The 26,672-nt window shown below is 45.8% G+C and overlaps 1 protein-coding gene across 1 annotated transcript in view; it reads left to right on the forward strand.

Annotated features, from left to right (window-relative positions):
* The window catches only part of LOC127573083 (extracellular serine/threonine protein kinase FAM20C-like), a 102,407-nt gene that overhangs the window by 22,051 nt on the left and 53,684 nt on the right, over positions 1-26,672 (forward strand). Inside the window, exon 3 of the mRNA XM_052020929.1 lies at positions 8,889-8,967. Coding sequence (XP_051876889.1) covers positions 8,889-8,967 — 79 coding nt within the window. The remainder of the gene's footprint in view (positions 1-8,888; positions 8,968-26,672) is intronic.

A 26,672-nucleotide genomic window follows, 5' to 3' on the forward strand; every position in this document is an offset into this window, starting at 1 on the left:
AAGCAGTGGCAGACATTTAAGGAGGCAATTGATGACACTCAGCAAGAATGTGTCCCTGTAAGGAGGAACGATTCTGAGGGAGGATTGTAGCTACCATTATTACCAAGGAAGGCAAGTTGAAAGAGAAAATATATAAGGAGGCAAAAGTTAATGATACACCCAAGGATGGATTCAGAATCAAGCAAAAGACAAAAAGTATGATAAAGATAAATTATAAGGGAAAACCAGTGAGTAATATTTAAAAAAAATACAGGAAAAGCTTCTATCTTACAAAAAGGAAGAGGTCCAGGTGAACACTGAGCCCCAGAGAAGGAGGCTGGGGAGATACCGAACAGCGAAATGGCAGAGAAGTTAAACAGAAACCGTGCATCGGTCTTTATGTTGGAAGACACGACAAACATCCCATTAATACTGAATAATGCTGGCAGTGAATTAACGACCAGCTCCATCACTGGAGAATTGATATTAAGCAAACTTTTGGTGCACCAGAAGGACTTAAGGCTATTAATTGCCCTGGCTCAGGTGGCTTCCATCCCAGGATCTTTAGGAACTGACTATCGAAATACTGGATAGATTATTTGTAAAATTCCAAAAATCTGGAGGAAGGCCAGAGGAATGAAAAACTGGCAATGTGGCATCTCTATTCAAGAGGAAGGGAAAAGAAGAGATGATATAGCAATAACTGTAGACCGATTAACAGAACATCTATTGTTGGTGAAATGTTAGAATGAATTATTAAGGAAGTATAGGGAGTACATTTGGAAAATCATAATCTATTCAAGTTGTCAGCATGGCTTCACAATGGGGAAACTGTGTCTGACAAATTCATTGGAGTTTTTTTTTTGAGGCTGTCTCAACTCGTGTGGAAAGAGGGAACCAGTAGATGTATTTGGAATTGGAATTGATTTATTATTGTCACTTGTACCGAGGTGCAGTGAAAAACTTGTCTTGAATACTGTTCATACAGATCAATTCATTACACACTGCATTGAGGAAGTACAAGGTAAAACAATAACAGAATGCAGAATAGAGTATAACAGCTAAAAATTGCAGTGCAGGCAGACAATAGGTGCAAGGCCATAATGAGGTAGATTGTGAGGTCAAGAGTCCATCTTATCATATTAGGGAACCATTCAATAGTCTTATAACAGAGGGATAGAAGCTGTCCTTGAGCTTGGTGGTACGTGCTTTCAGGCTTTTGTATCTTCTGCCCGATGGAAGGGGGGAGAAGAGAGAATGTTCGGCGTGGGTGGGTCTTTGATTATGTTGGCTGCTTTCCCAAGGCAGTGAAAAGTGTAGATGGAGTCCATGGAGGGGAGTTTGGTTTTTGTGATGGGCTGATGGAAAATTTGTGAATGAGGAAACATTGGATCTCAGCTTGTTCTGGAGGGAGTGAGTCTCCACAAGTGGGAGAAGTGAAATCCGAGCCTCTCTTGAAGGGAGTGTAATATCAGAACGAGATGCATGTTTGCTGTGGGAGCTGACAGAACCAGCTTCAAGCACTGCACAGTGCACTTTCCGACCCTTTATCCTTCATGCCTCTCAAACTGTGAATCTTGTCAGCAATCATCAGGAGTAAATTTCACATTGAAAGGTTACCATCGTTTGTGAAGGGCTCAGAGCCAAGTACGGTCCTTAAAGCTAGTGAGATAAGGCATCACAGATGAGTGAAGTAACATTTGAAGCTTCTGTTTGTTCTAAGCTCCCACTGAAACCTACCCAGCTGGACCTTGGAAGAAATCAGATTTATTTACATATCAGCAGTAAAATTATCCAACCATTGAGCCTGTTTATCAAGGGACACAAGATCGACTTTGGACAGCGATACTCTGAGCTTTGCATACAAATGCAATCTTTTTTGGAAAAGGAAGTACCTATGCAATCCTTTGCCTGGCAAATCATTGGAAATGAAACACTATTTCCTTTTTAAATTCATTCCCTGCCCCAACTACCCCTTCTCCTTTGCTCTTGGCAATTTTTCATATGGAACATTGTTCCGGTTTCCTCCCACATCCCAAAAATGTGCAGGTTGGTGGGTTAATTGGCTGCTGTAAATTGCCCCTGGTGTGTAGATGGGTGGTAAAATCTTGGGGGGATTAATGTAGATTAGTGTAAGTAGGTGGTTGATGGTCTGTGTGGACTTACTGGGCCTACAGACCGGTTTCAGTAATGTATCTATCTGTGACTCTGTGAGACAAAGGCAGTTGCTGCTGTTTGGGAACTCAAGTTCCAATCTGTGCCCTGCCCTCCTCCTCACCTCCCCCCACCAACCACACCCCCCCCTCCGTCTCATCCATCTCCAGTTTCACTCAACTGACCCCCAGAATCTAACTTCCCTTGGGCTTCTTGGTTGCAAGCTCTAGCAGGCAAGATTGCCAAAAGGAGCAGATGGTCCCATCAGGTAGACCTGGGCAGCATTTAGGCTGATATGTGTCAAGTAGCATAAAGTAGCAAGCAATGATCATCTCCCACAAGGAGTCTAACCACTTCCCTTGACCTTCAAAGGCATTACCATCACTGAATCCCCCACCGTCAGTATCCTGGGATAACCATTGACCAGAAATTCACCAACCAACCGCATAAATACTGTGGCTACAAGAACAGTACAATAAGATGGACTCTTGACCTCACAGTCTACCTTGTTATGACCTTGCACCTTTTTGTCTGCCTGCACTGCACTTTCTCTGTAGCTGTGACACTTTAATCTACACTCTGTTATTCCGTGGCAGGCACGGTAGTGTAGCGGTTAGCTTAATGCTATTACAGCATCGGGTTCGATTCTGGCCGCTGTCTGTAAGGAGTTTGTACGTTCTCCCCGTGCCTGCGTGGGTTTCCTCCGGGTGCTCCAGTTTCCTCCCACGTTCCAAAGACGTACTGGTTAGGAAGTTGCGGGCATGCTATGTTGTCGCTGGAAGCGCGGCGACACTTGCAGGCTGCCCCCAGAACACTCTACGCAAAAGATGCATTTCACTGTGTGTTTCGATGTACAAGTGACTAATAAAGAAATCTTATCTTTTACCTTGTACTACCTCGATGCACTGTGTAATGAATTGATCTGTATAAACGGTATGCAAGACAAGTTTTTCACTGTAGCTGGGTAAGTCCAATTCCAGTTGATATCTGGAATGCCTAGTGGAGCCACTGCATCACTGCACCAGATTCCCAGGTTCAATCCTGACTTCCGATGCTGTCTGTGCGGAGTTTGCACGTTCTCCCTGTGACTGCAAGGGTATTCCCCCAGATGCTCCGGTTTCCTCCCACATCCCAAAGATGTGAATGTTGGTGGGTTAATTGGCTGCTGTAAGTTACCCCTAGTGTGTAGGTGAGTGGTAGAATCTTGGGGGAGAGTTGATGAGAACGTGGGGAGAAGAAGAAAATGGGATTAATGTAGAATTGGTGCAAGTGGATGGTTGATGGTTGGCAGGGACTTGTTGTTCTGAAGAGTCTGATGATACACTGTAATAACCAAGATAAAAGTGGGAAGTCTGGATTTGGGGCATTACAGAGGAAAAGAGGTTGTGGAGGAGGTTAAGGTAGAGGAGAAAATGAGGGTAAATACTGACGAAATAGAGAACAAGGATCTGTTCAAAAGAAGGGAGTTAGCACCATGGACTAACACCACGAGTACATTACATAAATCGTCCGATATAATATCAAATCAGGAGGCCATGTGCTCGTCAGCCTGGTTTGCTCCAATGATTTTTGCAGAAATATCCAACGTGTCTCCAGTTAATTCAAGATGACATTTTCATCTCCGGAGAACAGAGCACAGATTGCTTTTCTCTCCCCTAAGGTCAGCTGTTAATATCATTCGGTGCATAGAATGAGAAAAAACCTGCTGTAAAATTTACAAAGCCCAGCAGCCGATCTCAATCTTTCCCATCGTTACTGATGGAAGATAAGAGATTATGTACACTGGCAAAATGCCAGAATCAGCCTGTTCTAAATATGAAAATCTATCTTTTTAATCTTAAAATGGGCAGCGTCCAGTACAGAGCGGATACGCAATCTGATCAACGTTAAACGTTCGCTGTCTCCGTCAGTGACTGCAGTGCGTACTGTCCACAAAACACACTGCAGTTACTGGCCCGGGCCAAACCTATGACCTCTGCCCCCAAGAAGGAGAAGGGCAGGAGGCACGGGGGAGAGCACCACCACCTACAGATTCCCTTCCAAAATCACACACCATCCTCACACCACCATTCCCTCATTGCTGCTGGGTCGAAATCCTGGAACTCCCTCCCGTATAGCACTGTGGGAGCACCTTCACCAGAAGGACTGCAATAGTTCGAGAAGGCAGCTTACCACCACCTTCCTGAGGGTATCTAGGGATGGGCAATAAATGCTGCTTCTGCCAGTGACCTTCACATCCTGTTTAAAAATCCTCATGCAAAGTTTTACTGTGTTAAGTTTGAGGATAAGGCACGCTGGCTTGTTATTTCTTTTTTGCGATGATGTAATTCCTCATTCCACACCATTCACCCCAGAAACTCTTGCTGAATAGATTCGGACCAATAGGGGGCTGCTCGACCCCTCGAGTCTATCCTATCTTTCGGTCAGACCAAGGATGTGTCCCTCCACCTTCTTATTCTTTTCCACAGTGGTTTCCAACCATTATGAATAATTGGAATTGGTTTATTATTCTCTCTTGTACCGAGGTACAGTGAAAAACTTGTCTTGCATACCATTCATACAGATCAATTCATTACACAGTGCATTGAGGTAGTACAAGGTAAAACAATACAGAGTGCAGAATAAAGTGTTACAGTTACAGGCAGTGCAGGCAGACAATAAGGTGCAAGGTTATAATGAGGTAGATTGTGAGGTCAAGAGTCCATCTTATCATACTAGGGAACCGTTTAATAGTCTTATAACAGCAGGATAGAAGCTGTCCTTGAGCCTGGTGGTATGTGCTTTCAGGCTTTTGTATCTTCTTCCCAAAGAACAGAGATTGTCCTGGGTGGGTGGGGTCATTGATATTGCTGGCTGCTTTACCGAGGCAACGAGAAGTATAGACAGAGTCCATAGAGGGGAGGCTGGTTTCTGTGATGTGCTGGGCTGTGTCCACAACTCTCTGCAGTTTCTTGCGGTCCCGGGCAGAGCAGTTGCCGTACCAAGCCGTGATGCATACAGATAGGATGCCTTCTGTGGTGAGTTGGTGAACGTCAAAGGGGACATGCCAAATTTCTTTAGCCTCCTGAGGAAGTAGAGGCGCTGGTGAGCTTTCTTGGCCATGGCGTCCATGTGGTTGGACCCAGACAGGCTATTGGTGATGTTCACTTTCATATTCAGTGAAACACATAGCCCTCCCCTCCACGGTGACATCACAGGGCAGTCCTTCGGACCCCGTCAGCAACTCTGTAGCAAGCACGCTGAGCATATGTTGTGAAATGTCCAAATTACATCAAAATCATCAATCCTCACAATCCCCCACCAGCTTTAACTTTCTCTGATCTTCCCAGGGAAGTCGTACAGCATGGAAGCAGGCCCTTCAGCCCAACCAGTCTATGCTGAACAACATGCCCATCTGAGATAGTCCCATTTGCCCGGGGTAGGCCCATATCCCTCTAAACCTTTCCTACCCATGTACCTGTCCAAGTGGCTTTTAAATATTATTGTACCTGCTCCAACCACTTCCTCTGGCAGTTCGTTCCACCATCTGACCACCCGCTGCATGAAGACGTTGCCCCTCAAGTTTCTATTAAATCTCTCCTCTCACCTTAAACCTGTGCCCTCCAGTTCTTGATTCCCCAAACCTTGGAAAAAGACTGTGTGCATTCACCCATCTAATATGCTGAGTACTGTGACAAAACACACACACACACACACACACACACACACACACACACCCCTTATTACAATGCAGAAGGACGCCATTCAGCCCATAGGCACCATTCTGGCTCCCAGCAAAGCAATCCTGTCAGTCCCAGTCCCTCTCACATGTCCATCAACTCGTTGCAGGGCAGTCAGAGATGGGCAATAAATGTTGCCTTTGCCAATGGAGCCCAGAATCCCCCCAAAAATGAATAAATAGTAAATGTTAGCCATAAATGGTGGGGCAGACTCATGGAGGTGAATGGCCTCCCAATTGCTGTGTTGCTCTGTGGCTGAAAATAAGGAGAGAGAGAGAGGGACAGAGAGCTCTTTAAGTAGACTCCATCATATAATCTGCAAGTGTCAGCCCTAAGCCCTCAAGTAGACTTTCCCAAATCCCGGGATATCTGGAATATGCTGCCAGCGGAGCTGGTGGAAACGGATACAATTACTACCTTTAAGAGGCATTTAGACAGACACTTAAACAGGCAAGGCATCGACGGATACAATCCCAGCAGGCGTAAATGGGATTGGTGTGGATGGACAAAATGGATGGTATGAACTTAGTGGGCCAAAGGGCCTGTTCCTGTGCTGTACGTCTGAGTGACTGTGTCGTGAAGGGTTTGGCCATTTAGGAGTGAGAAGAGGAGAAATTGATTTCCACAGAAGATTGCAAACCTTTAGAATTCTCTTCCTCAGAGAGCAGTGGAGGCTTGGTCTCCGAGTGTGTTCAAGGCTGAGACAGATGGATTTTTGGAGAATGAGGCAATCGAGGGATATGGAGGTCGGGCAAGGAGATTTTGGAAACTAGGTGCCATTGGCAAGGACAGTATTTTGTCCGATCCCAATCACCTTTGAAAAGGTACAAGTGTGCCACCTTCTTGAAACACTGCAGTCCTTATAATGAAGTGCTCCCACAATGCTGTTGGGGAGTTCCAGGAGTTAGATTCAGCAATGGAACAGTGATATCTTTTCACGGTCGGATGGTGAACGACTTGGAGAAGAACCTGAGGTGCTGGCGTTCAGATATATATTTGCACCCTTGTCCTCCTGGTGGTCGAGGTCATTGGTTCGGGAGGTGTTGTCGGAGTAACGTGGATAAGTAACTGCATTGCATTTTGTAGATGGTACACGTGGCATCCACAGTATTGGTATTGGTTTATTATTGTCACTTGTACCGAGGTACAGTGAAAAACTTGTCTTGCATACTGATCGTACAGGTCAATTCATTACACAGTGCAGTTACATTGAGTTAGTACAGAGTGCATTGAGGTAATACAGGTAAAAACAATAACAGTACAGAGTGAAGTGTCACAGCTGCAGAGGAAATGCAGTGCAATAAGGTGTAAGGTCACAACAAGATAGATCGTGAGGTCAAGAGTCCATCTCATCGTATAAGGGAACCATTCAATAGTCCTATCACAGTGGGGTAGAAGCTGTTTGTCTTTACAGTACACCATTGGTGGAGGGAGGGAATGTTTAGGGCAGTGGATGGGTGCCAGTCAAGTGGGCTGCTTTGTCCTGGATGTTGTTGAGCTTGTTGAGAGTTGTCATTCCTGCATTCATTCAGGCAAGTGGAGAATATTTCACCTCACTCCTGACTTGCACCTTGCAAATGGTGGGAAGACTTTGGGATGTGAGGAGGTGAGTCACTCGCTGTAGGCTCCCCAGTTCTGACCTGCTCTTGTGGACACAGTATTTATGTGGCTGCTCCGGTTGAATGGAGTCATACAGGCCCTCCGGCCCAACTGGTCCATGCTGGCCAAGATGCCCATCCAAGCTGGTCCCATTTGCCAGCGTTTGGCCCATAACCTTCTAAACCTTTCCTCTTTCCTATCCATGTACCTGCCGAACTGTCTTTAAAAGTTGTTATCGTACCTGCCTCAACCACTTCCTCTGGCAGCTTGTTCCACATATGTACCACCATCTGTTACCCCTCAAGCCCCTGTTAAATCTCCCCCCTCTCACCTTAAACCTGAGCCCTCAAGTACTTGATTCCCCAGCCCTGGGAAAAAGACTGTGTGCTTTCACCCTATATATGCCCCTCATGATTTCATACACTGCTATAAAGTCACCCCCTCAGTCTCCTACACTCCAAAGAATAAAGTCCCAGCCTGTCCAACCCCTCCCTATAACTGGTAATTGGTTCGGCACAGCATTATGGGCTGAAGGGCCTGTTCCTGTGCTGTGCTGTACTGTTCTGTGTTCTAACTCAGTCCCTCCTAATGGCTGGTTGTATGAGCTACACATCCAGCCATGGTCTTATTAAATGGCAGGAAAAGCTTAATGGGTGGTGTAGCTTGTTCCTTTTCCCTAGTCATTGGAACTCCCTCTCTTGCATCTGAGTTGGGAAGATTTAGGGATCTAGTCTCAAGCCAGAGAACTGAGCACAAAAGCTTGGGCTGATCTTCCAGTGCAGTACTGAGGGAGTGCTGCACCATCAGAAGTACTGTCATTCAAATGAAAAGTTAAATCAAAGCCCTTCCTGCCACCTCAGGTAAGTATTAAAGGTCTCATGGTACCATTTTGAATTGGATCAGAGAGCCCTCCCCAGTCATTTGGGTAATGTTTATCCCATAATCAACATTTCTTCAAAAGAAAAGCTCATCAATAACTTTATAGCTGTTTGTTGGATCTTGCTATGTTCCATTTGGCACTTGCACTTCCCACATTATCCTCCCTGGTTATGGCCTTGCACCTTATCATCTGCCTGCATTGCACTTTCTCTGTAACTATAACACTTTATTCTGCATTCTGTTATTATTTTCCCTTGTACTACCTCAATGTACTGATGTGATGAAATGATCTATATGGATGGCATGCAAAGTTTTTCAATGCATCTCAGTACATGTGACAATAATAAACCAATTTACCAATTTAATTTACCCTCATTACATCAGAGACCACAAACAAAAAGTTCCTCATCGGTGTATGGCATTTAAGAAAGTTCTGAAAGGGATGTGCTGTAAATGGTGCTATGGAAATGCAAGTCACTTTCTTACATTCTCAACTTGCTAAATAGCAGTTTCCATTTGTGCCTTTTAGTTGACTGTTTATTTGTGTTTTCTTTACAGCGATGAAATCTGGAGGCACACAGTTGAAACTCATCATGACTTTCCAAAACTACGGGCAGGCTCTCTTCAAACCGATGAAGTGAGTACATTTGATTGTTACCTATTTGGTCATTACATGTCCTGGTCATTAGATGTAAATTACAATAAATGTGCTCCTTTGAGGTCACTCCCAATAACTCATCCAATCATTTCACCAAGCAAGACTTCTGCTTTCTTTGCGTTTCCAGTTGTTTGCACAGTTTGCTTCTTGACAACAAAAGCTTGCATTTGTATAGTGCCTTGCATGAGGTAAGAAAATCACACAGTGGTACAGCTGGCAGAGCTGCTGTTTCACAGCTTCAGAGACCAAGGTTCAATCCTGACCTCCAGTGCTGTCTGTGTGGAGCTTGCACGCTCTCCCTCTGACTGTGGGTTTCTTCCAGATGCTCCGGTTTCCTCCCACATCCCAAAGACGTGTGAGCTGGCAGGTTAATTAGCCGCTGTAAATTGCCCCTAGTGTGTATGTGAGGGGTAGAATCTCGGGGAGGAGTTGATGGGAATGTGGGGAGAAGAAAATAGGATTCGGAGCAACAAACAATCCGCTTGAGGAACTCAGTGGGTCGAGCAGTATCTGTGGGGAGGGGAGAGGAATTATCAATGTTTCAGGTTGAAACCGGGGTTTAGAAGTTTCAGGCATGACAGAAGGGGATGCAAAAGAGGAGGGAGAGTCACACCACTGATTAGGGAGAACACGACAGTGGTGCTTAAGAGAGGATATCCTGGAGAGATCATCCAATGGGGTTATATAGGTAGAACTTAGGAATAAGAGAAGGGCGATCAGTTCACTGGGGTTATATTATTGGCCTCCCAGTAGTCAGCGAGAATTAGAGGAACAGATATGTAAGCAAATTTCAGAAAGGTGTAAGGGTGATAGGGTTGTCATAGTGGTGGATTTTAACCTTCCTAACATTAACTGAGATTGTCTTAGTCCAAGGGGCTTAGTTGGGACAGGATTTGTTAAAGCGCATCCGAGAAAGTTTTTTGAGACAATATGTAGAGTCGTATTAGAGACAGGGCAGTACTCGTCTTTATCTTAGGAAATGAAACTGGGTGGGTGGTGGAAATGTCAGTGGGGGACCTCTTTGGGAATAGTGACCATAATTCTGCAAGCTTCAAGGCAGCTATAGAAAGGGATAAGCTTGGTCCACAGCTAAAATGTTGAACTAGGGGAAGGCTGATTTCAATAGCATAAGAGAGGACCTGGTGAAAGTAGATTGGGAGCAGATGCTTGGGGGTAAACTGACAGCTGACAACTGGGAGTCTTTTAAAAAGAGAGTTAGCAAGAGTTCAAGGACAGCATGTTCCGGTAAGGGTGTAAGGCAAAAATGGCAAGATTGGGAAACCTGGATGACAAAGGTTTGATGAGGAAAAAATGAAACACGTGGCAGGTATAAGCAACTGGGTTTGAAGGACCAAAGGAATAATCAATGTGTCAAGCCAGTTTGTGGGCATGGTCCTACCTTGAAGGTGTGAATACTTCTCATCTGTATTCACCAAGGAGATGGACATGGACGATAATGAGTTCACAGAGATATTCTGCGCGAGGTCACTGTTAAGAAGGAGGAGACGTTCGATATCATGGGATGAATAAGGGTTGATTAATCTCTCGGGCCAGATGAGATCTATCCCAGGTTACTATGGGAAGCAAGGGAGGAGATAGCTGGGACCCTGATAGAGATCTTTACATCTTCGTTAGTCACAGGTGAGGTGCCAGAAGATTATAGGATTGGTAATGTTGTTCCTTTTTTAAAAAAAGCAGCAGCAGGGATAAGCTAGTGAGCCTTACCTCAGTGGTAGGGATCTGACTGAATAAAGTCATAAGAGAGAGGATTTATTTGGAAAGGCAGGGGCTGATCAGGGATAGTCAATGTGGCTTTGTTCAGGGGAAATCCTGCCTCACTAATTTGATTTAATTTTTTGAGGAGGTAATTCAGAGGACTAACGAAGGCAGGGTGGTAGACGTTGCCCATGTGGTCTTTCGACAAGGTTCCGCATGGTAGGCTGATCCAGAAGGTTAAAGCGAGCTGGTTGATTGGATCCAAAATTAGCCTGGTGATAGGAGGCAGAGGGCAGTGATAAAAGAGATTGCAGATGCTGGAATCTGGAGCAAAAAAACAAACCACTGGAAGAACTCTGGTTAGACCACACTTGGAGTATTGTGTTCAGTTCTGGTCGCCTCATTATAGGAAGGATGTGGAAGCTTTAGAGAAGATGCAGAGGAGATTTACCAGGATGCTGCCTGGATTAGAGAGCATGTTTTATGAGGATAGGTTGAGTGAGCTAGGGCTTTTCTCTTTGGAGAGAAGGAGGATGAGAGGTGACTTGATAAAGGTGTACAAGATGATAAGTGGACGGTCAGAGACTTTTTCCCAGGGCGAAAATGGCTAACACGAGGGGGCATAATTTTAAGGTGATTGGAGGAAGGTATAAGGGGGATGTGAGGGGTAAGTTTTTTACACAGAGAGTGGTGGGTGCGTGGAACGCACTGCCTGCAGAGGTTGAGGGGGCAGATACATTAGGGACATTTAAGAGACTCTTAGATAGACACATGAATGATAGAGAAATGGAGGGTTATGTGGGAGGGAAGGGTTAGATAGATTTTATAGCAGGATAAAATGTCAGCACAACATCGTGGGCTGAAGGGCCTGTACTGTGCTGTAGTGTTCTATGTTCTAACTCAGTGGGTCAGGCAGCATCTATGGAGGCAAAAGGTGTATGTTGACATTTCAGGTATCAGGAGTTAGAACGTGGAATATAGAACAGTACAGCACAAGAACAGGCCCTTCAGCCCGTCATATCTGTACCTACCATGATGCCAATCTAAATGAATCCCGTTTGCCTGCACATGGTCCATATCCCTCTGTTCCCTTCCTGTTCATGTATCTGACTAGATGTCTCTTAAACATTGCTATTGTATCTGCTTCCACTCCCTCCCCCGGCAGCGCACTCCTGGCACCTACCCCTCTCTGTGTTTAAAACAAAAGTTATGTCCCAATATTCAGTGGGTTAGTAGTGCAAGGTGGCCACTCAGCCCTTCTTAGACAGAAGCCAATATTCATTCGAACTTCAGTTACTGGCTGAGAATCTATTATCTCTGATAGCATCCTTACCAGGAAATATTTACCAATCTTAGCCTCAGCTAAAATATCTTCCAGAAATCCACTGCCCTCTTTGTGAAGGGAAGCATTTTGACAGCATCCCTCAATGGGCTGATAAATACTAGAAGGCCATTGGCCTTTTGTCTCTGCTCTCTAAGATCATGGCTGATCTTTTACCTCAGTACCACTTCCCTATTTCCCATATCCCTCAATTCCTTTAATAGCTCAAAATCTGTCAACCTCTTGAATATTAGTCGAGGTTCTTCAGTTGAACTTCCTCCAACGGTTTGTTTTTTTGCTCCAGATTCCGGCATCTGCAGTCTCTTGCGTCTCCTAGGTAGAGGGGAGCTGTTTCCATTGGCAGATGGTTCAAGGACCATGGGGAACAGATTTAAAATTTTAAGAAAAAATACAAGGGGGATATGAGAAGAACCTTTTATTATGCAGTGAATCATTACCATCTGGAATTTCTGATCTTGGTATCCAAGTCCATAGCTCCCTGAAAGTGGCAACATGGGTGGACAGGTTGGTAAAGAAGGCATACATCATGCTGGCTTTCATCGGTTGGAGTGTAAAAGTTGGCAAGTCATGCTGCAGCTGTATAAAACTTTAGTTCAGAATCAGGTTTATTATCACTGACTTATATAACGTGAAGTTTGTTGTTTTGTGGCAGCAGTACAATGCAAAGGTAAAAACTTACCATAAATTACAAAAACAAATAGTGCAAACACAAAGGAATAATGAGGTAGTGTTCATGGGTTCATGGACCGTTCAGAAATCTGATGGCAGCGGGGGAGAAACTGTTTCTGAATCATTGAGTGTGGGTCTTCAGGCTCCTGTACCTCCTCCCCAATGGTAGTAATGAGAGGAGGGCATGTCCCAGATGTTGAGAGTCCTTAGTGATGGATGCCACCTTCTTGAGGTTCTGCCCCTTGAAGATGTCCTTGATGGTGGGGAGGGTTGTGCCCATGATGGAGCTGGCTGAGTCTACAACCGTCAGCAGCGTCTTGTAATCCTGTGCATTGGAGCCTTCAGACCAGGTGGTGATGCAACCAATCAGAATGCCACATTTGGAATATTTTGTGCAGTTCTGGTCACTACAGTATAGGAAGGATGTGGAGGCTTTGGAGAGGGTGCAGAAGAGGTTCACCAGGATGTTGGAGAGAATGAGAGAATTATCTATAATAGGGCAGGCAGTGTTTCAGATTACCACAGCTAATTTAGGCACAGCAAGCTCCCATAGAGTTGCAATTGAGGCTAAGATTGGTAAATATTTGCTGGGTGAGGGTTTTATCAGAGTCTTGGCCAATAAATGAAGTTAGAATGAAGATCGGCTTCTATCTAAGAAGGGCTGAGTGGTCACCTTGCACTTGCAACCTACTGAATATTGGGGCATGACTTTTAAATTACAGCCGTTTCTCTAATGATGAACTGACAGGCAGCAAAACAAAGTTGTCAAAGTAACAATTACTTTAAAAACTGGACAACAAAATGGTACAGAGACCGATTAAACAATACAAAATGAAGTCAGAACGTACAGCTACATCCGTGAGAATAAAAAGACAGGGTGTGAGTTTACTTGAAATTGTCGTCTCACTCTTCCCATTCTGATGAAGGGTCCTTGATCCGAAATGTTGGCTCTGTGTCTCTCCCCACGGATACTGCCTGGCCTGTTGAGCACTTTGAACATTTCTGATGACAGCCCTCCTGATTCGTAGAACATAGAGCAGTACAGCATAGTACAGGCCCTTCAGCCCACAATGCTGTGCTGAACTATATGTACACTTCCTCCGTGATCAATCTACCCCTTCCCTCCTGCACAGCCCATCACCCTCCAATTTTCTTACATCCATGTGCCTATCTGAGAGCCTTTTAAATGTCCCTATTGTATCAGCCTCTACCAGCACCCCCGGCAGTGCTTTCCAGGCACCCACCACTCTCTGTGTAAGGAACCTACCTCTAACATCCCCCCTGAACATTCCTCCTCTTACCTTAAATGGTTGTCCTCTGGTATTGGCTATTGCCGCACTGGGGGAAAGGTGTTGGCCGTCCGCTCTATCTATGCCCCTCATAATCTTATACATTTCTATCATCACCTCTCATCCTGTGTCTCTCCAAAGAGAAAAGCCCTAGCTCGCTCAACCTTTCCTCATCAGACATGACCTCTATTCCAGGCAGCATCCTGGTAAATTTCCTCTGCACCCTCTCTGAAGCTTCCACATCCTTCCTATAATGAGGTGACCAGAACTGAACATAATACTCTAAGTGTGGTCTAACCTGAATTTTATAGAGCTGCAACATTACCTCGCAGCTCTTGAACTCGGTACCCTGACTCATGAAGGCCAGCACACCATACACCTTCTCAACCACCCTATCAACTTGCGCGGTAACTTTGAGGGATCTATGGACTTGGACCCCAAGATCCCTCTGTTCCTCCACACTGCTCAGAATCTTGCCATTAACCTTGTACTCCGCCTTCATGTTCATTCTTCCAAAGCGAATCACTTAACACTTTTCCGGATTGAACTCCATCTGCCACTTCTCCGCCCGACTCTGCATCCTGTCTATTTCCTGTTGTAACCTCCTACACTGTCCACGACCCCTCCAACCTTAGTGTCATCCGCAAACTTACTAACCCATCCCTCCACTTCCTCATGCAAGTCATTTATATTAAAAAAATCACAAAGAGCAGGGGTCCCCTGCGGAACACCACTAGTCACCGACCTCCGGGCAGAATATTCTCCATCTACAAAACACTCTCTGCCTTCTGTGGGCAAGCCAATTCTGAATCCACGCAGCCAAGTCTCCATGCCTCATGACTTTCTGGATGAGCCTACCATGGGGAACATTGTCAAACACTTTACTAAAGTCCACATACACCACATCCACCGCTCTACCTTCATCTATTTGTTTTGTCACCTCCTCAAAAGACTCAATTAGGCTTGTAAGGCATGACCTGCCCCTCACAAAGCCATGCTGACTATCCCTATTCATTATGAACCTCCCCCACCTCCTGTGCCTCGAGGCACACGTTTCCTTTATCCCTGAGCGGTCCTATCCTCACTTTAGTCGTCCTCCTGTTCTTCACGTACCTGTAGAACGCCTTGGGGTTTTCCTTTATTCTACTCGCCGAGGCCTTCTCATTTCCCCTTCTAGCTCTCCTGAGTCCCTTCTTAAACTCCTTCCTGGCTACCTTATAATTCTCAAGAGACCTGCCTGATTTTTTGCTTCCTAAAGCTGAAGTATGCTTCCTTCTTCCTTTTGACTAAATATTTCACCTCTCTTGTCAACCATGGTTCCTTTAACCTGCCATCCTTTCCCCCTTTCCCTGTCTCAGTGGGACAAACCTATCCAGAACCCCATGCAAGTGTTCCCTATACAGCCTCCAATTTTCTTCTGTGCATTTCCCTGAGAACATCTGTTCCCAATTTACGCTCCCAAGATCCTGTCTAATACCATCGTAATTAGCCCTCCCCCAATTAAAATCTTTCCCATATCATCTGCTTCTATCCTTGTCCATGGCTATACGAAAGGTCAGGGAGTTGTGGTCACTATCTCCGAAATGCTCGCCCACCGAGAGGTCTGTCACCTGACCAGGTTCATTGCCTAGTGCTAGATCCAGTATGGCCTCTCCTCTAGTCAGCCTGTCTACATACTGTGTCAGGAACCCTTCCTGGATGCAGCTAACAAATTCCGCCCCATCTAAACCTTTTGCACTAAGAAGGTGCCTGTCACCTTTGAAGAATTCCCCTGGATGTTCAGTCACCTCCCTTAAGCCCCTTCACTCCCTGCTCTACACAGAGTTACAACATCCCCTCTATTTGACAAGGTGATAAGCAATCCTTGCAACACAGAAACTGGAGAAGGCTGTTCAGAACCTCAAGGCTGTTCCACCGATCAATGGGATCATGGTTGATTGGTGACCTAACTCTGTCTATCCGCCTCCTTCCCATCTCCGCAAATGTCCCTGCTTACAAAAAGCCAGCCTCAGATTTAAGATTGACAGTTCAATTTGGCATTTATGGAATTCCAAAGTTCTGCCTCAGATTTCAATGATTATTCATCCAGATATTCACCCCTCCCAATCGCAGCATCCATCCAATGCCAGGAATTTAACCCCTGGCAGACTTCCAGACCTTCAACCCACGTGTCGAGATCCGAACTTTGTGTTTCGTCACTTTAACTTCTGCCCAGGTATCCCAACCACAGCTGAGCAAGGAGAAGTTTTCTAGGGGATACTCAGCAGGTCAGGCAGCACCTGTGGAGAGAGAAACACAGTTAACGTCGCATGTGGATGGCCCTTCCATCTGACCATTCGCCACAAAGGGCCAGTTTCTGTACTGTATGTGGCTCCAACTGGAAAAGTGAAAAGACAGGTGTTTTAAGACAAGGGTAGAGAGGAATGTCCGTGAGAGGCTGGAGACCGAGGGTCCAGAACTATGAGATGCAGAACACAGTAGATGCTGGAAGAGAGAACGTTGCAGTTCAGGCAGCTTCTGTGGAAGGAGAAAAAACTTGGGCTACCATGACACATTGGTGATCTCGCATGAGAACCGGCCAGTTCTGACGCCAGCAGAAAAGGATAAGATATCTTTATTAGTCACATGTACATCGAAACACACAGTGAAATACATCTTTTTGCATAGTGTTCTGGGGGCAGCCCGCAAGTGACGCCACATTTCTGGCACCAACATAGCATGCCCACAACTTCCTAACCCGTATGTCCTTTGGAATGTGGGAGGAAACCAGAGCACCCGGAGGAAACCCACGCAGACACGGGGAGAACGTACAAACTCCTTACAGATAGTGACCGGATTTGACCCCAGGGCACTTGCACTGTAAAGCGTTACAATAACTGCTACACTACCGTGCCTGCCATCTACAATGTAATGGTCACTAACACCCTGCCGTCTATGGGAGCTTGCTGTGCTCAAATCAGCTATTGTGTTCTGAAACGCTGCCAACCCTGCTGTGAGGCAGAGTGAGGCTTCACAGCACATCGGGACTGGATGTCGAGTCTGTGAACTGTGGAGGCACAGTTCATTCATTCATGAGAAGTCCATATGTCAGCAGAGCGTATGAACTAAAGTGACCCAAAGCATAACTTCCAGGTGATACTGAGATCAGCAACGTCAACGTATTTGCACCAGGGCAGTCACTTTAACCCGTGCATCAGTCTTTGGTTTCTTTTATTCCTTCTACTTTGCCTCACTTTGTGCTCCTTCTCCCATCTTGGCTACAGTTCAGACTTGCCTTATCTACTGCCTGTGGTGTAGATTATAAGGGAGGAGTTTCCATCTGGTACTCGCTCAGTGTGGAGAAGCGAAGGGTAGGGGGGAGACCGAGGAGGTTCGGAGAGAGATACAGCATGGCGGCAGGACTTTCGGCACATTGACCACCCCATTTACACCAATCCTACACTCACGCCAAATTATTCTCCCTGCATTCTCACCAACTGCCCCCACCCAAGATTCTACCGCTCACCCACACACTAGGGGCAATTTATTGCAGACAGTTAATGTACCAACCCGCACGCATATGAGAGGAAACCGGAGCACCTGGGGAAAACCCTCGCGGTCACAGGGAGACGTGCAAGCTCCACGCAGAACGCACTGGAGGTCAGGATCGAACCCAGGTCGCCGGAGCTGTGAGGCAGCAGCTCTACCAGCTATGCCACTGTGCTGTCTTCAGGGAGGGGAATTATCAAGTCCTATTAATTTGCAGAAACAGCTCCTCCCGCAACTTAATACTTCAAAGATCTCAAATAAGCCAAGGTTTAGAGATTTCCAGGGTGACCTTAGTACTAAGACGACCACGAGCTTCTGTGTTGACAGAGGTTATCAGACAGGAATGAAAAGCATTGAGCACACTATCTGAGAGGGAGTGGGGCTGGGTTAATGCTTACATCATTTGTTTCCTACACGTGTAATGTGTTTCTCAGCCTTGGAACATATTTAAAGCCAATAAAATACGTCCAAAGTGCAGCCATCACTGTAAGTTAGGCAGTTTGTGCACAGCAAGCTCCCATAATCGGAGATAAGACAACGCCTGTTGTTCTTTCAGGACGTTGGGAGAGATTGGCTGGGGCTTTTAGTCGTAGAGAGAGATACAGCAATGTAAACAGGCCATTCGGCTCACCAAGTCTGTGCTGACCAGCAACCACCCATTTTTGCACTAATCCTACCCTAGCCCATTTTATTCACACCTCACTCCCATTAGCTCCACCCGGCCTCTACCACTCATCTACACACTCAGGGGCAATTTATTTAGAAATGGCGGCAAGTGATCCTTTAAGACCATTAGATACAGGAGCAGAATTAGTCCATTTGGCCCATCGAGTCTGCTCTACCATTCAATCATGGCTGATTTCTTTTCCCTCAACCCCATTCTCCTGCCTTCTCTCTCAGAAGGAACTCGAAGGACAACTTTTTCACACAGAGGGCGGTGCGTATGTGGAACAAGCTGCCAGAGGAAGTGGTTGAGGCAGGTACAATAACAACTTTTAAAAGACAGTTCAGGTACATGGAGGGGGAAGGTTCAGAAGGTTATGGGCCAAACGCTGGCAAATGGGATTAGCTTAAATGGGCGTCTTGGCCTGTTTCCACGCTGTATGACTCTAGATCCCAAGGGCATCAACAATGCGCAGAAAGGAGATGGCAAGAGGACAACAATGGCGCCACGTTCTCACCGAGCAACCAACCAGAAGATGTTCTGGAGAGGTTTCCCATTTCTTGCTCAGAATCTGCCCCTCTGAACCAGCTAAGTGAGCAATGGTCTAATTGCACTGCACGGCCTCAGTGAAACGCCAGTGTGTTACTGTGGAGCAGGAATCTCAGATATAAAAGATTGCGTTGTAAGCCAAGTGCCCTGGGGTTAGTGTGGGCACAGAGCCAGAGCATTTCAAATAACGCCTCAAAACTTTAACTCTAAGATGCTTGGACTAATATTTTGACACCACTCAAGCATACATCTAATGTTATAGAATTGCTGCAGCACAGACGGCTGTTCGGCCCATTGAGTCTATGCCATCTCTTTTTATAACCATTCAATCTATCCCATTCTCCAGCTCATTTCCGTAACCTGTTTATCCATTTCCCTTCGGAAAGCCGCAAATGAACTACACTCTCCTGTCATAGCTTTTCTCTGGAGCGCCAGAGGCTGAGGGGAGACCCAGTAGAAGTTTATAAAATCGTGAGAGGCATAGACAGAGTAGGCAGCGAGTATCCTTTACCCAGGGTCGAAATGTCTAATACTAGAGGGCGTGCATTTAAGGTGAAAGGGGGTAGGTTCAAAGGAGAGGTGCGGGACAAGTTTTTTTACACAGAGGGTGGTGGGTGCCTGGAATGTTCTGCCAGGGGTGGTGGTGGGGACAGATACGATAGAGGCGTTTAAGAGACTCTTAGATAGGCACATGGATGTGCAGAGAATGGAGGGATGTGGACCACGTGCAGGCAGAATGTGTTAGTTTAATTAGGTGTCATTAGCTTAATTGGTTCAGCACAATATTGTGGGCCGAATGGCCTGTTCCTGTGGTGTACTGTTCTGTTTCATTTTCTTTAACCACTTGTTTCGTGAAAAATCTTTATCTGCACACCACTCCTATATTTGTCACAATCAATCGATGCTCCTCATTGCACCATTGACCTCTGGGAGCATCTTCCCACTGTCGACACTACCCACCCCAGTCCTGACCTTATCAACCTCAATCTGTCATGGTTCCAAGTGCTGGTTCTCATTCTGCCCCTTATCCCCATTGATGGGGCCTTGTTGTGCAGCACATGGTTTCCATGCACTCCTATTTGCCTAATGACACACACCTGAGTTCCATCAGGAGACTAGTACAAGAACCCTGGTTTCACAAACACTGGTTGCCAGATTACTGGTCTATCTCTGGGTATACTTTGTCTTTAGGCTGTTTGGAGCTGTTAGCTCTTGAGCAGTCCTGGTTTCTCCTAGAAAACCCCTGTTTCTGTGTTGGGACTCTGTCTCAGAGTCCTGAGGCAAGATTCCTTCTGTTTGTCATTCTGTGTTCTGTACTGAGGAAGCATCCTGACTCCAGTCTTGTTCTGGTGTTCTGCATGTGGGTCCTCTGTGATCTTGCTCTTTGTGTGACATTGTGACACAATCAAATCTTCCCTCAACCTTCCCTGCTCCAGAGAGAACAATCCCTTCTTACCCAGTCTAACTGAAACCCCTCAGTTACACTTGAGCCAATTCCTTGTATTGCTTTAGTATTGATTTGTACAGTGCTTATGGAGACATTGGATAGGCTGGGACTTGTTTCCCTGTAGTGTAGGAGGCTGAGGAGAGACATTATAGAGGTATATAAAAATCATGAGGGGCATAGTTATGGTGACTAGTCAGTCTTTTTCCTGGGGTAGGAGAGCCTAAAACTAGAGGGCATAGGTTTAAGGTGAGAGAGGAAAAAATTAGAGGATCTTAGGGACAACTTTTCCATGGTGGTTATGTGGAATGAGCTGCCAGAGGAAGTGATAGAGGCAGGTACAATTACAACATTTCCAAGATATTTGGACAGGTACATAGATAGGAAAGGTCTAGAGGGATATGGGCCAAATGCAGGGATATGGGACTAGCTCAGGTAGACAACTTGGTCAGTATGGCCCAGTTGGTCTGAAAGGCTTGCTTCTGTGCTGTATAACTCTGACTCTATTAGCTTGTGTTGGGACTAAAATGGACCCAGAAGAGGGGTTGCCAGAACCAATGCCCAACTGAAATCGAGACTCCATTCAGTACAGGGTTATGCAAGGGTCCTGCTCCTGTGAAATATTGGTGAACTAACTTTACTGTAAGTCAAAAACAAACTATTAAAAAGAGGGTTGCTTAACATGAACATTTATTTATTGCCTTCCTCTGTATAATTACAATGGTATACAATCAGAATTTCCCAGGTCCAATGGCCTTAAGGTGTCAATGGATGTTACATTGTTTGACAAAGTATTTTACAAGTGCCAATAGAAGAGATTTGACGTGTCAGTTTCCAGATCAAATCTCAAGTGGCCTCCTGCTGTGACCCGGCAGCCCTGAGTTGTTAAAGATATTAAGGCACAAGAGACTGCAGATGCTGGAATCTGGAGCAACACACAAGGCACTTGCAGGACTCAGCAGGTCAGGCAGCATCTATGGAGGGAAATGGGCAGTTGACATTTCGGGGTCCAGATGAAAGTTCTCAATCTGAAACGACGACTGCCCATTTCCCTCCATAGATGCTGCCTGACCTGCTGAATTCCTCCAAGTGCCTTGTGTGTTGCTCTTAAAGACACTGTATCTGTTTGATTACTGCAGGAAAGTTACTTATAAAGGTTTTTTGGTTGTCTTTTGGACTTAACTAGCTGCTACTCCTGTTCCAGAGCTTCTGAAGATGTTTGCACTTCTGCAACTAACTTTCTGGTCTTGAAATATGCGTTGAAAAAAATTTATGGGAGAATTTGCATGAAGTCAGATTTCTACAAGGTCAGGTCTTCCATCATCTGGGAAGCCTCTAAATTGGTAACTTTGCCAGACATTCCCACAAGGGGAATTTGTAGATGTTGCCAGACAGAATCTAGAATTGGTTTCCTTTCAAATGGAGCTCTGGAGGCAATTCTGATTGGTGTGTGGACAAGAGAAACTGATTGCGCTCTTGTTCTGAGAGGGAAGCAGCTGCTCTTCCAGGCTCCAAGTGTGCTTAAAAAAAGTTTATTTGACTTGCTCTTCCACTGGTTTGGTGACATCTGTTGCCAAGGCAACTTGGCCCACTGCTTAAGGCCTTAACAGGAAGGATGTTGTGGCATCAGCAAGAGTGCAGAGGTTTCCAAGAACATTGCCTGGGTTGGAGAATAATAATTACAAGGAGAGACTGTCTGGATGGGGTTGTTATTTGTGGAGTGAACGAGGCTGAAAGGAGATTTGATGTTTAACACTCAGAGGTGTACAGGCCTGACTTATTTCCCAAATTTTCACAAGTGGGAGAGACTTGTACAAGGGGGAAAAGTTCTCTGAAAGTGGCTACACAGGTTGATAGGGTGGTAAAGAAGGCATATGGCATGCTTGCCTTCATTAGTCAAGGCACTGAGTTCAAGAGCCAGGAATTTGTGTTGCAGCTTTATAAAACTTTAGTTAGGCTGCATCTGGAGTATTGCATTCAGTTCTGGTCACCCCATTATAAGTAGGATGTTGGGGCTTTGGAGAGGGTGCAGAAGAGGTTCACCAGGATGCTGCCTGGATTAGAGAGCATGTGCTATGAGGATAGGTTGGACAAACTTGGGTTGTTCTCTCTGGAGCAGCAGAGGCTGAGGGGAGACCTGATAGAGGTTTATAAGATTGAGAGGCATAGATAGAATAGACAGCCAGTATCTTTTCCCCAGGGTTGAAATGCCTAATACCAGAGGGCATGCATTTAAGGTGATGGGGGGGAAGTTCAAAGGAGATGTACAGGGGCAAATTTTTTTTTTTAAAAGAGTGGTGGGTGCCTGGAATGTGCTGCCTGGGGTGCTGGAGGCAAATACGATAGGGGTGTTCGAGAGCTCTTAGATAGGCACATGAATGTGAGGGAAATGGTAGGATATGGACATTGTGTAGGCAGAAGGGATTAGTTTAGTTGGGCATTTTACTACTAATTTCATTACTATTAATTTCTCTTACTAATTGGTCAGGCACAACATCGTGGGCAGAAGGGCCTGTTCCTGTACTGTTCTATGTTCTACAAGGGGCTGGTAATTTTAAACTGAGCTGCATAGAAATTTCAGTCTAACTGAAATCCCTCAGTTCCATTTGAGGTCAATAAGGAGCCAGTTCCTTATTGCTTTAGTATTGATTTGTACAGCAGTTTTGGAGACATTGGATAGGCTGGGATGTTTCCCTGGAGTGTAGGAGGCTGAGGGGTGACCTTATAGAGGTTTATAAAATCATGAGGGGCACGGATAAGGTGAATGGTCAGTCTTTTTCCCATGGCAGGAGCGTCTAAAACGAGAGGGCTGGCAAAATCTCTGGAGGTTTGCAGAGCCTGGATATTAGAAGTACGTGAGGAGGTGGATAAATATTTGAAAGATCGAGGATTTGAAGGCTGAGGAACTGACACAGCAGAGGAGTTGAGAGCTGAGGCAGACCAACCATGGTCGTATTCAATGGTGGGGCAGGTTTGAAGGACTGAGTGGCCTACTCCTATTGTGTTCCCTCAGCAGAGATAATTGGCAGAAGTAGAGGGGAGCTGAGAGAGAAGAGAGCTCATTCAATGAGTGTTTGGGACCTAGAACCCGTGGTTTGAAAGGGAACCAGGTTACATGGGAGCTGGAATGCTGGTGACCTGCAGGACTACGGACTGAGAGATGGAAAGTGGACTGAGAGATGGAAAGTGGACTGATCCTAGGATGTCCATTTTTGGCTGGCATGAACAGGATGGGCTGAATAGCCTCCCGTTCCTTAAATTTCTGACTTCCCTCGAGGGTCTGTGAAACAGGAACTCACGCCCCTTCCAATCCCTAAACCCACCCTATTGGCATTACTCCTACATTGGGTGGTCACTGCAGAAACTGGATTAAAAAAAAATGGCCTGACCTAGTTTTGGCTGAGGCCAGTCTTCAGAGGTTTTTGGGGTGCAGGAGGTTCACTCAAGATGGCAGCTATTTTAAACTCATAACCCACCTCCACCCTACACACACAGTCTTTTACGTCCCCACAATGGTGAGGGGAAAAGTTTTTCACTTAGCCTGGAATGTGGTAGTGGAGGCAGATACAGCAGAGGTGTTTAAGAAGCTCTTAGACAAGCACATGAATATGCAGAGAATGGGGGAATGTGGACCATGTGCAGGCAGACAGGGTCAGAGCAATTAGGCATCATTAGCTTAATTAGCATGTCACAATGTTGTGGGCCGAAGGGCCTGTTCCTGTACTGTTCTATGTTCTAAGTGAACTTCACATGTGGAGTTCCACCTGACAGCCTACGAAGCAAGGGGTTTGCAATGTTGCAATAAGCATCGTGCCTCCAAATCCCACCACAAATTTAGCAGGAAGTCCAACAAGTAGTTTAAAAAGTCAAACGACGTGACCTTTATTGCAAGGGAGTTGGAATCTAAGAACAGGATGGTTTTGTTGCAGTTATACAGGGTGTTGGTAAGGCCACACTTGGAATACTGCACCCTGTTTTGCTCCTTTAACCTAATAAAGGATATAGCAGCGTTGGAAGCCATCCAGAGCAGATTCACCAAGCTAATTCTTAGAACATAGAACAATTACAGCACAATTCAGGCCTTTTGGCCCACAAAGCTGTGCTGAACATGTCCCTGCCCTAGAAATTACTAGGCTTACCCATAGCCCTCTATTTTACTCAGCTCCATATACCTATCTAACAGTCTCTTGAAAGACCCTATCGTATCCGCCTCCACCACCGTTGCCGGCAGCCCATTCCACGCACTCACCACTCTGAGTAAAAAAAAACTTACCCCTGACATCTCTATATCTGCTCCCCAGCACCTTAAACCTATGTCCTCTTGTGGCCACTAATTCAGCCCTGGGGAAAAGCCTTTGACTATCTACACTATCAATACCTCTCATCATCTTGTACACCTCAATCAGGTCCCCCCTCATCCTCCGTCTCTCCAAGGAGAAAAGGCCGAGTTCCCTCAACCTGCTTTCATAAGGCATGCTCTGCATTCCAGGCAGCATCCTTGTAAATCTCCTCTGCACCCTTTCTATGGCTTCCACATCTTTCCTGTAGTGAGGTGACCAGAACTGAGCGCAATACTCCAAGTGGGGTCTGACCAGGGTCCTATACAGCTGCAACAATACCTCACGGCTCCTAAATTCAATTCCCCGATTGACGAAGGACAATACACCATATGCCGCCTTAACCACAGAGTCAACCTGCACTGCCACTTTGAGCGTCCTATGGACTCGGACCCCAAGATCCCTCTGATCCTTCACACTGCCAAGAGTCCTACCATTAAGACTATATTCTGACAGCCCTTCAAACTATCCATAACACCCCCAACCTTCGTGTGATCCGCAAACTCACTAACCCACCCCTCCACTTCCTCATCCAGGTCACTCATAAAAATCACAAATAGTAAGGGTCCCAGTACAGATCCCTGAGGTACACCACTGGTCACCGACCTCCACTCCGAATACGACCCTTCAACAACCACTCTTTGCCTTCTGTGGGCCAGCCAGTTCTGGATCCACACTGCAATGTCCCCTTGGATCCCATGTCTCCTCACATTCTCCATAAACCTCGCATGGGGTACCTTATCAAACGCCTTGCTGAAATCCATATACACTACATCTACTGCTCTCCCTTCATCGATGTGTTTAGTCACATCCTCAAAAAATTCAATCAGGATCGTAAGGCAGGACCTGCCCTTAACAAAGCCATGCTGACTATTCCTAATCATGTTATACCTCTCATATTATATGAGAGCATTGCCCTATCAAGAGAGGCAAGGTAGTTTGGGTTTGTATTCCTTAGAAGAATGAGGAGTAACCTTATTCAAATGTTTATGATCCTTAGGGGGCTTGACAGGGGAGATATTGAAATGATTTCATGAGAAGGAGAGTCATAAATAAGGGGAGGTAGCTACAAACTAAGGGGCCAGTGATTTAAAACTGAGGGGTGTAGAAATTTCTTCTCTGCGAGAGCAGTGAATCTCAAGAATTCTCTGCCCCTGAGGGGTGGTGGAGGCCAGATCAGTAGATATATTTAAGGTGGAGATTGATGATTATTTGAAAGATTGAGGAGTTGAGGGTTGTGGGGGACTGGCACAGAAGAGGAGTTGAGGCCAGCACAGACCAGCCGTGATCATATTGACTGGTGGGGCAGGATTGAGGGGCAGAGTGGCCTACTCCTGCTCCTGTTTTCTTGTGAAAGGGCTAAAAATTGGAAGTAAAAACAGAAAATAGAACACAACACTACAGCACAGTACAGGCCCTTCAGCCCACAATGTTGTGCCGACATTTTATCCTGCTCTAATGTCTATCTCACCCTTCCCTCCTACATAGCCCTCCATTTCTCTATCATTCATGTGTCTATCTAAGAGTCTCTTAAATGTCCCTAATGTATCTGCCCCCACACCCTCTGTTGGCAGTGTGTTCCACACATCCACCACTCTCTGTGTAAAAACCTACCTCTGACTTCCCCCTTATACCTTCCTCCAATCACCTTAAAATTATGTCCCCTCGTGTTAGCCATTTTCGCCCTGGGGAAAAAGTCTATCCTCATCCGTGCTCTCCAATCCAGGCAGCATCCTGGTAAATCTCCTCTGCACCCTCTCTAAAGTTTCCACATCCTTCCTATAATGAAGGGACCAGAACTGAACACAATACTCCAAGTGTGGTCTAACCAGAGTTCTATAGAGCTGCAAAATGTTGGAAAAAGACTCAGCAGGTCAGGCAGCATCTGTAGAAAGAGAAAACAGATGTTTCAGGTTGAAGATTCTTCATCTGAACTGAGAAAGAGAGTTAAAGTCAAGTTTATTGTCATATGCCCAAGTACATGTATGCACAGGTGCAATGAAAAGCTTACTTGCAGCACCCTGGTGGTGTGGGACTTCAGGCTTCTGTACCTCCTGCCCGATGGTAGCTGTGAGAAGGTGGCATGGCCCGTATGGTGGGGATCTTTGATGATAGATGTTGCCTTCTTGAGGAAACGCCTCCTGTA

Source organism: Pristis pectinata, chromosome 8 (genome assembly GCF_009764475.1).
Source record: "Pristis pectinata isolate sPriPec2 chromosome 8, sPriPec2.1.pri, whole genome shotgun sequence".
NCBI lineage: Eukaryota > Metazoa > Chordata > Chondrichthyes > Rhinopristiformes > Pristidae > Pristis > Pristis pectinata.